General features: G+C 38.4%; 1 protein-coding gene across 6 annotated transcripts in view; it reads right to left on the reverse strand.

The window, feature by feature from the left end:
- The window catches only part of LOC101165171 (LIM domain-binding protein 3), a 40912-nt gene that overhangs the window by 14363 nt on the left and 14069 nt on the right, over positions 1 to 12480 (reverse strand). For 3 of the 6 annotated variants that reach the window (XM_078931449.1, XM_023962959.2, XM_023962958.2), the window contains 3 exons: positions 10388 to 10457; positions 6469 to 6491; positions 2405 to 2593 (listed from right to left, as the gene is read on the reverse strand). In XM_078931449.1, coding sequence (XP_078787575.1) covers positions 2405 to 2593; positions 6469 to 6491; positions 10388 to 10457 — 282 coding nt within the window. Of the gene's footprint in view, positions 1 to 593; positions 758 to 2404; positions 2594 to 6468; positions 6492 to 9198; positions 9375 to 10387; positions 10458 to 12480 lie in introns of all 6 variants that reach the window. The other 3 variants (XM_078931446.1, XM_078931447.1, XM_078931450.1) reach the window with 1 other exon arrangement.

Consider the following 12480-nt stretch of genomic DNA (forward strand, 5'->3'; position numbering starts at 1 on the left):
TGTGCAATTCCGCAAATAGTTAATTTCTCCTTCATGATGTTTCAAATGGTTGGCACTTCAGTGAATTAAAAGGGATGCCATCCACAACTCACTACAAAATCCAAGTCCCTGATTGGTCAAAGCTCAACCTGGTTCAACTTTCAACATGCGTTCAGTGGTCTGAAAACATTCTTAAAAATTTGCGTAGCTACGCGTGAACGCAAGAGCTTTAAACGTGGAACACGAAACACGCTTTCCACGCATTCACACTGACTTTTTATCGGAAGTGGCCGCTTGAACGAGCATTGCTGAGTGTGGTGTGAATGTAGCTAAACACTCACTAGCTTAACACTGCTTTGACTTAAGAGCTGTGTCACATACATCCATTTCATCTCCACTTTAGAGATAAAAAGTTAAAGGACATATTCAGAACATCATTGATATTAAACTATGGATGTTTTTTTTAAGTGGCTGAATTCTGAAAATAGAAATTCTTTTAAAAATTGATGAGCAGAAATTCAACTATTTGAGATTTCCTGAACTTCATAGGATATCTGAGTCCTCGTGACCATTTGAAATAACACAGAAGTTCAGCAAGAGGAAGGGGAACTTACAAGATTCAGTTTGGATCATGTGAGCCAGGACTTGGAAGGACTTAGACTGCACGTTGGAGCTTCGGTGGCCACCTTCCATCGGGTCCAGGTACTTTTCTGCATCCTGAACAGCCTGATAGACCGGGGAGGAGCTGTCCACCAGCGGCTGATTACCTGGGAGAGGACTGCAGCCACAACCCCGCCAAAAACCAAACCACTCTTATTTCAGGCGCTATGTGCCTGAAACCCGAGCTGAAGCAGCAGTGATCAGAATTTACATAATATAAAGTAGAATTTGGAATTTTCTCAGACAGAGGAGACTTTCATAGGAATAGTAAGAAGACATAAGTTTAAAGCAGAAGAACAAAGTGAGATCCCAAAGAGAGGAGAAACAGACTCAGAACAGTAGAGTTTTATTTCTGCTTTAATACAGACCACTGAGAAAATTAGTAAAAAGCTTTTGTGTTTCTGTATTTAACATTTTGTAGAAAAATGTTGCTTCAGGTTGGTTTTTCATTGTGTTGTATCTCTTCATTATATTTTTTTAATATTTTTATTCTTTTTTTTTTTATTCAAGCTTTTGGCATCACGTATTAGTTTAAGTTATTTTTTTTGTTTCTATGAAATTGGAAATTTTCCTTTTCCAATTTTGTGTTAAATGAAATTTTGTTTTCATGTAATGTCAAACATTAAGGCCAGCCTCAGAAAAAAAAATACAGGGTTTTTAGCTGCTCTTTTTATTGGTGTTTTAAGACTTCAGCTTTTAAAGGATTACCGAATGTTGAAGCAGGACATCAGGACATGTTGGATGGTTTTAAAATAATTTATTTGACAAAAGAAATGCTGCATTTTGGGGAACGCGATGATGATATGGTAAATAGAAGGAAGACAAAAGAGATGAGCTTGTGTTTTTTCACAGCCCTTGTTGAAATTGATGATCTTGTTCAGCCCCAGTTACACAAAAGTTGATGACAAACATGAGCACAAACATTCCCATTTCTCAATCCTAAAGTGAAAACCTAACACAACCTAAAGAACCAGCAACTGCAACAAACCCAATCAGCATTGTCCATCAGTGTTTGATCAACTCTATGTTCCCACATCAGTTTCTGTCTGTAATGGGCCCACACACACCCGACAGTCAACTGAAGTCCCAGTCTCGCAGCGGTCACAGTCTCACCAAGTCAACACAAACAATAATTTGTGAAACAAACTCCTGAACCAGCCAACAAACATGAGCCTGGGATACCACCAGAACCACAACAGCTGGACACAAACCAGAAAAAGCTAGATGAAGAAGAGTAATCAGGTAATCACCCAAGTTGACAACCTCCAATTAACAATGGGATGCAACAAGCATTCAACTAATTTAAAGGTATATTCTTGTCAATGATTAAAAACTATTTGAGATAGCTGTCTCGGAGCTCAAACCATTGATGGATCAGAATACTCAAAGAAACCCATGAGCTGCACCCAAGTAGCACATCCAACATTAAACAGACAAGACTTCTGACAAAAAGTCCTTTTATAAAATTGGGATTTCATTTGAACAGTCATGCACGGAGGTGGGAGGCTTATTATGTGGCTGTTTGTTCAGCCCCAGTACCTTGACCCCTGCTTTCTTTCTGGTCCCAGTAAGTCCTGTGGACTTTGTGAAATGGTTACATGATTTGTAACAGGTGCAAATGCCTTCTCCAAATAAATGAGTAAAGTAAGACATTAATCAACATTGATTATTTATTCAAACTGAATTTTTTTGTCCTGACCCTTCATGAAAAAAATCGTAAAGAGTGAGAGACAGTAAGAAAAAAATGAAGGAGCGGTGTTCCTACCCAGCGTCATGGCCCTTGGCCTGTGACTGGCCTGCGATGGCGTCCATAATGGCGTCCTGTGAGTACATGCTGATGGGCGTGTTGTATTGTGCGTGGATGATGGTGGCCTTACCACCTGGCCCCGTCACCTCAATGGCTTTGTGGGTGGAGATGGTGTTTTCTTTCAGCATGCCGGGGTTGAAGCCAGCACTAGCAGGTAGAGAAGTAATGTGGAGAAAGATGACGAACAAGGAAGAACGAAGAGGAAGGACAGATGGAGAACAGGACAGATAGTTGTAGAGCGACGCTGATGTCAGAAATAGAGTGAGAATGTTAGAAAGAAGGAGACAGGCTGGTCATGCTCACAGCAGTCATTAAGATCCTATCAGAGACCAAGCTTCTCAGGAACACCACAAAGACTTCACAGCACATCAATGTAGATCCAAACCAACGATACCCGCATGCTGGAACCATTCAAGATGAAAATGTTCAGAATCCACCACAAGCATTTTATAAAATCACAAAGTTGTGAATTTCTACTGTAGATTCATGATCCTGCGAGTTACATTAGGGTCCAAACAAGAAGCATTTCAAAATTTCTCTTGTCAATCTGACATGTAGACTTCAATTCATCTCAGTGGGTCAGGCCAGATTTCAAAGAACAGCTGGCAGGAGTTTTTTGGACATTTTTAACTCTTTGACCACACCTTCCTCAGTCCCAACATATCTCAAGTCCACCAATCATTTCGCCTTTGTCAACCTCAAGAATCATTAATCAAATACTCTGACCTTGGTGACCATGAATTGTTTTCACAAGTAAAGTACATCACAGATCTATGTGCAAGCCTCCAGCTTGCATGTGGAGGATGTCATCTCTCCACACAGCCCTGTTCCAAGTCCAGCATCCTGAGTATGACACTTTAGTCAGAATGATATTTGTGGATTTCCTCTCTGCCTCTGAAACTGTGGCTCCTGACCAGGAAGCAGTGAAACTTCACAAGCTAGGACAGGCCACAGGGTTTCTGGAACAGGGATATTCTCAGAAGCTTCAAGTGGTAAGTAGTAAGAATTGGACATCATTAACACCAAGAACAGGTTCATTAAAAGGCTCTGTACCCAGTCCATTCTTCTTCAACCTATTTACAGTTTAAGTTAAAGTACCTTAGTACCACAAGGCCACTGAGCCACAATGGGGCAAAAAAGTCAACCACCAATTGTACAATTTCTTCCACTTAAAATTCATCAAAGGTATACCTCAACTATAGGACACAAAATGAGGGGGGGGGGGGATCCAGAAAATCATACTGTATGGTTTAAAAAAGGTTTTTAAATTATTGTATAAAATTTGTATTTGGTCAATAACAAAAGTTCAACTCAATACTTTGTTATACACCCTTTGTTGGCAATTACAGCAGTCTAACGTTTTCTGTAGGTCTTCACAAGGTTTTCAAAGACTGCTGGTGGTATTTTCAAAGATTTTCAATGGGGTTGAGATCTGGAGACTGGTTAGGCCACTCCAGGACCTTGACCTGCTTTTTACAAAGCTACTCCTTCGTTACCCGGGCAGTGTGTTTGATATCGCTGTCATGTTTAAAGACCCAGCCACGTTTCATCTTCAATCCTCTTGCTGATAGAAGGAACATTTCACTCAAAATCGGACGATACATGGCCCCATTCATTCTTTCCTTTACACAGATCAGTTGTCCTGGTCCCTTTGCGGATAATCTGCCCCAAAGCATGATGTTTCCACCCCCATGCTTTACAGTAAGTATGGTGTTCTTTGGATGCAACTCAGCATTCTTTCACCTCCAAACACGGCGAGTAGAGTTCTTACAAAAAATTCTATTTTGGCTTCATCTGACGATTGGACATTCTCCCAATCGTCTTCTGGATCATCCAAATACTCTCTAGCAAACTTTAGACGGGCCTGCACATGTACTGGTTTTAGCAGGGGGACACGTCTGGCACTGCAGGATTTGAGTCCCTGGTGACGTATGTGTAAACTTGGTCCCAGCTCTCTGCAGGTCATTCACTAGGTCCCCCTGTGTGGTTCTGGGATTTTTGCTCACCGTTCTTGTGATCATTTTGACCCCACGGGGTCAGATCTTGGGGGGAGCCCCAGATGGAGGGGGATTATCAGTGGTCTTGTATGTCTTACATTTCCTTATAATTGCTCCCACAGTTGATTTCTTCACACCAAGCTGCTTACCTATTGCAGATTCAGTCTTCCCAGCCTGGTGTAGGTCAACAATTTTGTTTCTGGTGTCCTTAGACAGCTCTTTGGTCTAGGCCATAGTGGAGTTTGGAGTGTGACTTTTTGAGGTTGTGGACAAGTGAATTTTACATAGATAACCAGTTCAAACAGGTAACATTAATACTGGTAATGAGTGGAGGACAGTTTCATATTACAGAATAAGTTTAAGGTCTGTGAGAGCCAGAAGTCTTGACCAAATACTTATTTTCCACCATAATTTACAATTAACTTCTTTAAAAATGAGACAATGTGATTTTCTGGATTTCTTTTCTTGTTTTGTCTCTAATAGTTGAGGTATACCTATGAAAATTACAGGCCTTTCTCATATTTCTAAGTGGGAGAACTTACACAATTACTGCTGACTAAATAGTTTTTCGCCCCAATGTTCATATCCCAAAAATGTCCAGTGAAATAAGATCTGCAAAAAAAATGTTTTAAGGAAGATGAAAAGTTCTAAACTCTTCTCTAGGCTTCTTGCGATCCTCAACATTGGTGAGCAGCCACTATTAAGCTTTTTTAAGCAAAGTAAAATAACCAAGACCTTTAGAGTGCACTAGCGCAGCTCACAGTCTAATGTGAAGTGGCAGAAATTATAATTAGCACCTCCATTGGGAGGCCATGGTTCTCAACCAGAAATAGGTGGATTGCCCACTCTGGGTAGATGGAGAGCTCCTGCCCCAAATACAGGAGTTTAATTATCCTGGGGTCTTGTTCATGAGTGAGGGAATGAAGGGGCGTAATATTGACAGCCAGAAGCATGCAGCAGCTGAAGGAACACGTTTTGATTTGTTGTAGAGGAGGAGCTCTACCAAAAGGCAAAGTGTTTAATTTACTGGTCAAGCTACCTACAGGATTAAATGGCCCTGGGAAAGACCCAGAATGCACTGAAGGGACCGTGTTTCTCAACTGCTTTACCACAAGAACTGGATGAATTTTCTGTGGACAAGGAGGTCAGGACATCTCTGCTTAGGCTGCTGGATAAGAGGTTGGATGGATAAATGGATGGATTTAAAAAAAATAGTTTGTACATTTCAGACACATTTTGTCTCAAAAGGATGAAGGATGATTCATTTTATGGAGAATATTATTAATAAATAATGTTTCACAGCTATTTTTGGAAAGGCAACAAATTCTTCAAAATCCACAGACGACCTCACGGTTACTCTGTGAAAGTTTCATTTCGGTTCACCTTCATCAACATACTAGCATTTACACACATCAATATGGACACATGCTGTCAACCATGAGGACGGTGACCATAAGAATTCATGCTTCACCTGTTCCTATGCCTCTTTTCAGCAAAACACAGAGCATTTTTAAAGATAAAATCCAAGAGTTTTGCTTTAATGACACAATATGAGAATCAGAGAAGAAACTGGTTTAACCAAAGTCCTGACATAAACTTGAAGTCTGTTTTTGTGATTTTATCCTTTTATCTAAAACCCACAGCTCTAGGCTGAATTACATTCACAACTGATCTAAGAGCCTGAAAAATTCAACTCTTTCTAACTGAGCGGTGCAAACCTGAATTTATGCTGACACCACAGAAATCTACCAGGTCGTTCTGTTCAAAAATTATCAAAAAAATCAAAAATTAGAGGCTGCAGAGGTGTGTCAGCCGAAACAGTCCTTCTGCATCCAGAGAACAACTGATGCATCATTTCCTGCTTTATGCCATGGCCATCTATCACTGTAAGCTCATCTGTTCTTGTTTTAAAATGTGCAAAAGCAGCCCTTTGTCACTGAAACCACCACAGTACCAAGCCATGCCTCCAACAGACAGCAAGCAGCAGAGCAAACACAACCAAGGTCATTCAGAGAGAATACTAACTTGGTGGCAGCAAGGGGGAAGGCCTTGTTTCAGAGAGAACATAGGCAAGGGAGAGGAGATAAAAGAAGAAAGAAGGTAGATTAATTAGACAACAAGATTTGGGTTAAAGGTAGAAACCAGCTCAGCATCCTTTGAGCCTTCAAATGTGGACTTATAAACACAATGGAAGATCTGAGGGAACGATCAGGGACTCCATTCTCTCATTATTCTCCTTTGGAGCTATAGATAAACAAAACTTGTTATTCTTCATCATGGTTCATGAAACCTCCTCATCATCATCAGGTAAGACTGGAAATGTGTGATATGCAGTTGATCAGATCTGTGGAGAATCCGCTGTGTTTTTTAGTATGTCACATTCAAAATCAATAAAATTGCAGTTTTGCACATTAAAAAAATATTTGATGAAAAAATGTTTTTTTTTTTACTTTTTGGGAACTAAAGAGTTATGATACAAATTAAGATTTTATGTTGATTTCAAAGCAGTCGACCTTGACAGTGAACAGCATTTCTCCCACAATGTAATCCTTTCACTAATGACACAATACTCAGGGTTGTGAAAATGGGCGTTTTCACAATAAAAGGACCAACTTGACCCCCATAGAATAACAGGCATTTGTCGGGGGGGGGGGGGGGGGGGGGTCTTGCTATTGTGAACTTATCTACAGACTTTGAATTTTTGATTACAGGCAATCCTTTTTCTTCCACTTTGACAGTTCCTGTTCATTGCATGCTAGGGTATTTATTTTTGTTTTAGTAGCTAGTTAAAGCAGCTCCATAAAAACTACAGCACAGTGACCTTCAATTGAGACTGGGCCAGTTCGATCTAAATTTTTCTGCATGAAGTTTTGTTTTTTTTGTGGAAAAAAAATTGGTGCAAAGAATAATTTGGTTCAATTATTTAAAAACAAAAAACAATCAGTTGCTGTTCAAAATATCGAAGCCATGCAACAAGGCTGTTTTTGCTGTGCACTCTTCATAAATTTAGGATTTTTGTGAGATATTATTTATGATTGGGTTGGTGTGTGATTTTGTATTTGTCTTTTTTTACTTTTTTGTCTTTTTGAACTGAGCCACATATTGAAAGTCTGGATATTTTTGTCCATGAGTAATTTTTATTTTTGTTTATAGTTTCTACATTACATTTTCTAGTCTTTGCCCCCATTGTAAACTGGGCATTTGTGTCTTTTCAATGGGAACCTATAAAAGTCTTAAATTGAAGTTATATAAACATATAGGAACTCTGTTCTGTCAGCCCACGTTTCTCCTTCTCTTTGACATCACCTGCTAGTAAAGCAGAGACCCACTGCAGCTGACAAAAGCCAAGGACTTTTATATAACTTTTTTTATGTAACTTTAGCTTTAAAGCTTTTTGTAATTCACCTTTGCTTTTCTGCAAAAGCTCTACTGGAGTCTGTGAGGCAGAGCTGATGCTCCAAAGTACAGAAACATTTAGACGAGCTGAATTGAACTTTCAGTTTCCTGAAATATTTGTGCAATAAAAGCAACAAAGACAAAAAGATTTTTTAAGAGTGTAAATAAGCACAAACAAGAGTACAGACCATTTGCCTTTGAGTCATCTTTTATCTTTCTGAGCTCTTGTCTTGCAAATGTTAGCCATAAAAAGTACTGTCTACTTTTTGTCAACAGGGACTGATGGCATCAACTTTAAATATCTCCATAGAAAGCGTTGATATCTTACCATTGTCTAAAGCAGTTTTTATAGTCTGACAACATTCAGAAAATGTACTATTGGGTGGTACAAACGTTTGTTGCGTCTCCCTGGTTAACCACTAAGAAAATAATTCAACTTGCCTCTAATGATGCTCAAATTTGAGCTCTAATGAAATCAAATCAATTTGTGTTTGTTGCTATAAATAGAAAATAAAGCAACAATCCTCAAAAAGATCTTTGACAGCAGGCAGTTGTTATTAACATGGGAGTCAATGGGAGAATGCTCCCCTCTGACTCCAACCCCTAGTGTTCTTTTGAGGAACTGCAACATTTGTTACTTCCAGAATTATACAAAGGGCCATGTTCTCCAAAGTCTACAGCCAGACCTCTTGGAGAAAAACTCCAATGTAAACCAAACCGGAAACCCAATTGACTTTGTGTTTTAAGGACAGGAAAAATCTAAAAACTTATAAAACTTTTTTTTTTTCCGTCCATCCAGTGCTGTTTCTTCTTTCATTTCTTAGTGGTTGATTAACCAATGAAAACTGGCCATACTGCCATCTGCTGAATTAGAGGGGGTTGCATCCACACTCAGATCTGGTTTATTATTGGCAATTTGAGGATAGAAAGGAAAGTCGGACCTACTGTAAAGTGTTGGATATCTGCGCAAAGCTGCTTTTCTCTGCTTACAATATCTATGTAAACAGTTGAATAGTTAAGATACTCAAAACGATGTATCACTGGAGCTAAATAAAGCTTTGGTATTAAAGGGTTTAAGAAGGAGAATTCTTAAGGAGGAATTACGATAATTCTCCAAAAACAATATATATTAAAGCTTTGACAATAACTGGTGGTTGCTGTAGAAGTTTGAATTTTGCTGATCAGAGGCAGAATTTCACCAAAATATTGACATATTTTTTGTCAATCAAACGTTGATGTTCTTGAGTACTGCTGTGTAATGCACAAACCTCAATTCCCTGCAATCAGCTCGGCCTCCCAGACCTAGTTTTTAACCTAGACCTCTGTCAGGCTGTGCTCAAACACTTCATCTCTACCTACCCTCCTGGCAGACCTTTCTGCATTGCTGCCATCTCTCTCAGAGTTTCCTCTGAGTACAGGCCGATGGGGGAATTGTACTGCCTCCTCTGAGGGGGGCTGACCGCCGCCCTCCTCCTGGGTGAGTCTGCCTCTAGAGGCCCAGGGGAGGCAATACAGGCAGACTTGCAGCCATTTAGCTGCAACAAATGAGGAGTCAAGAGTGGTGGAGGGAAGGATGCAGGAAAAGAAGAAAACATAGAGAACAGTGGGTAATACCTGTCAGCAGCTGAACATTCTTTTAAATTTTAATTATATGTATAAAGTCACAAAGTAAATGTAAAATATACAGGAATTGTTTTTTCCTTTTTATATTTGGGGCTTTAAAAAACTCATTTTATCCTCTACTTTTATGTATATTATGAATATTAATATGGAAAAGAAGGAAAATATAACAAATAAAATGTAGGCAAGAAGTCCGTTTAGATATTTTATAGTTTTAAGAACAACTTTATTGATTATTGTTTCTGGGTTTTTTTATTCACATGTTCTTTTTCAACCTTGCAAAAGTATTTTTTCATGATATTACAGTAAATATTCCCATAGCAAAGTTGGTCAGAGCAGAAATGAAGACATTCATGTTTGTTTGGTTGTGCAGTTTTTTTGGAAAAAATGTGTTGTAATTTGTTCTGGTTTCTTCTGCTGCCCTCACCCACCTGAGGGCAGCAGATTTCTGTGTAAAAGAAGGGACTGTTCTTTTTGGCAATGAGGACAGTACAAAATCCATTCCCTGGTCCAACTGTTTGTGCGTGTATGTGTGTTTCTGCACCTGTAAATCTGTCTTTGTGTGGACCACATAAACATGTCTGTTTTGTGAAATGAGGACGTTCAAAAAGAGGACATGAGAGCAGTTTTTGAATCTTTTGGGGGTCTTTGTAAACACAGATGTATCGGTATTTATGCTCACTTTGTCTGACTCAGCCAGATTTCTAAGCATACAAAAATAAAAAATAAACATTTGAAAGAAATTACATTAAAATAAATGTAAATGTAAAATCACCAGTGAACAGGTTAACATCAGACTTTAGAAGAAAATAACCATGGCAGCAGGAAGGCAAATATGATGATGAAACAAGCAAATAGGTAACACAAACAGCCTTCAGGTTGGATTTGGCAGAGAAACACAGCTGTAATGACACACAAATGGAGTTACCTGCTGATGGGGGATCATGGAAATCCCGGAGTCTATTCTTGGTGCTGCCAGTGGAGGGGGTCGTTTTGACCTGCGGGAAAAAGAAGTTTTTTTTTGCACCCATTTGCAGAATACATCAAAAGCTATTTATTTAATTCTGAAATACATTTCATACAATCTAAAATCAAAGCAAAAAGGGTAAGGGAATGATTGATATAAAAGATTTAATGAGCCTTAGAGTCCAACAACTTACATTTTTATCAGAAAACAACGAAGTAACACAAAAAACAAAGAAATTGCACAAAAAATATTACATAAATTTCTCAAAAATAACAAAATAAAAATTAAAGAGCCACTAAATTTTATTTAGTGAGTCTCATGGGAAGAAACATTACACAAAAACACACTCCTGGGAGTTAAAGAACACAACTGTAGCTCTATGAAAAGAAAAACTAAAATCCCACTGAGAAAAATGCATTTTTTCCTAATAAAGTGCACATAAATACTGTAGAACTAAAAATATTTAAAAGCAGAAATAATTGATAAAATGTTAAATGATCTACTTTCCACTGAAAATACAAAATAATAAAATAAAACCATTAGATTAATGCAGTGATTCTCAATTAGTTTTTGCAAGGCCCCCCCAAGGAAATAGAAAATGTTAATAGGAAATCAATATTGGCATATATTTTTTTCCATGCAGAGCTGCTGTCACCACCGGTGAAAATTTGTGCCCCGGACAATTGCCCACCTTTGCCTAAAACTGCCACTATTGCACGCCCACCCTGCGATGCCAGGGGGGCACACCTCACTATTTGAGAAGCACGGGATTAATGCAAACTTATTGTAAAAATCTGACACCATCTATAACTGTGAATTGTTTCTTTTACCCACTTCTCACTTTCTTTTTCTCATGTATATTTTATTTTATTTGGAAAATGGCAAGGCAAGGTAAGGGAAGTTTATTTGTATAGCACAATTCGTACACAAAGTAATTCAAGGTGCTTCACAAAACAGAAAAATGCATTAAAATAACAATACATCATAGAAATAATCAACGTAAAATTTACTTTAAAAGAAAAGAAAAAATTTGAAAATTGATTTAAAAATAAAGGAAGGAAAGGAAAGAAAAGTGCAGATAGGAGCTTTCAGTCATATACACAGCTAAACAGAAATGTTTTAAGTCTAGATTTGAACATGAACACAGAAGAGGCCTGTCTTACGACTTCAGGGAGGCTGTTCCAGATTTTAGCTGCAGAATATTGAAATGCTGATTCCCCTTGTTTAGTTCTGACTCTGGGAATCAACAGGAGGCCGGCCCCTGAGGTCCTCAGAGTACGAGATGGTTCATATGGCACTAACATGTCAGAGATGTACTTTGGTGCACTGCCATGGAGAGATTTGTACACAAGCAGAGCTGCTTTGAAGTCTATTCTTTGAGGTACAGGGAGCCAGTGCAGAGACCTGAGCACAGGACTAATGTGATCATACTTCCTGGTTTTGGTCAGGACTCGAGCAGCAGCATTCTGGATGTACTGAAGCTGTTTTACAGCTCGTTTGGAGAGGCTGGTGAGCAGGCCGTTACAGTAGTCTAACTTACTGGAGACAAATGCATGAATAAGTATCTCCAGGTCTGGCTTTGACATTATGTTTTTGACTTTGGCAATGTTTTTCAGATGGTAAAATGCCGCTGATGTTACTGACTTGATATGGCTGTTAAAGTTTAGTTCAGAGTCCATGATTACCCCTAGATTTCTAATTGAGAAACCCTAAATCTGAACCAATTTTAAGAAAAAATAATTTATCAAATTGTTAAAATTCATTAAAGAGTCTATAACAGAAAATGTTTCTAAGGTTTTTTTTATATTCTGAAATATTCATCTAATGCAGGTTTAAGAAAACTATACTGAAATAAATAAAGCAGGAAGTGATTAATTATGAAAGTCCAAATGATCTTTGCACTTGAAATTTTGCTGAACTTTTAGGCTCTCCAAGCCCAAAATGCCCAAAAAGATGTATTTATATTTAATAAAGATAAAAGATTTTAGAACATAAAGGACATGAAAAGTGAGAAACCAAAAATATAAAGGGAAATCTCCTAAAGCAGCAGAACA

The sequence above is a fragment of the Oryzias latipes genome, chromosome 15 (genome assembly GCF_053564925.1).
Source record: "Oryzias latipes strain Hd-rR chromosome 15, Olatipes_Hd-rR_3.1".
Classification (NCBI taxonomy): Eukaryota; Metazoa; Chordata; class Actinopteri; order Beloniformes; family Adrianichthyidae; genus Oryzias; species Oryzias latipes.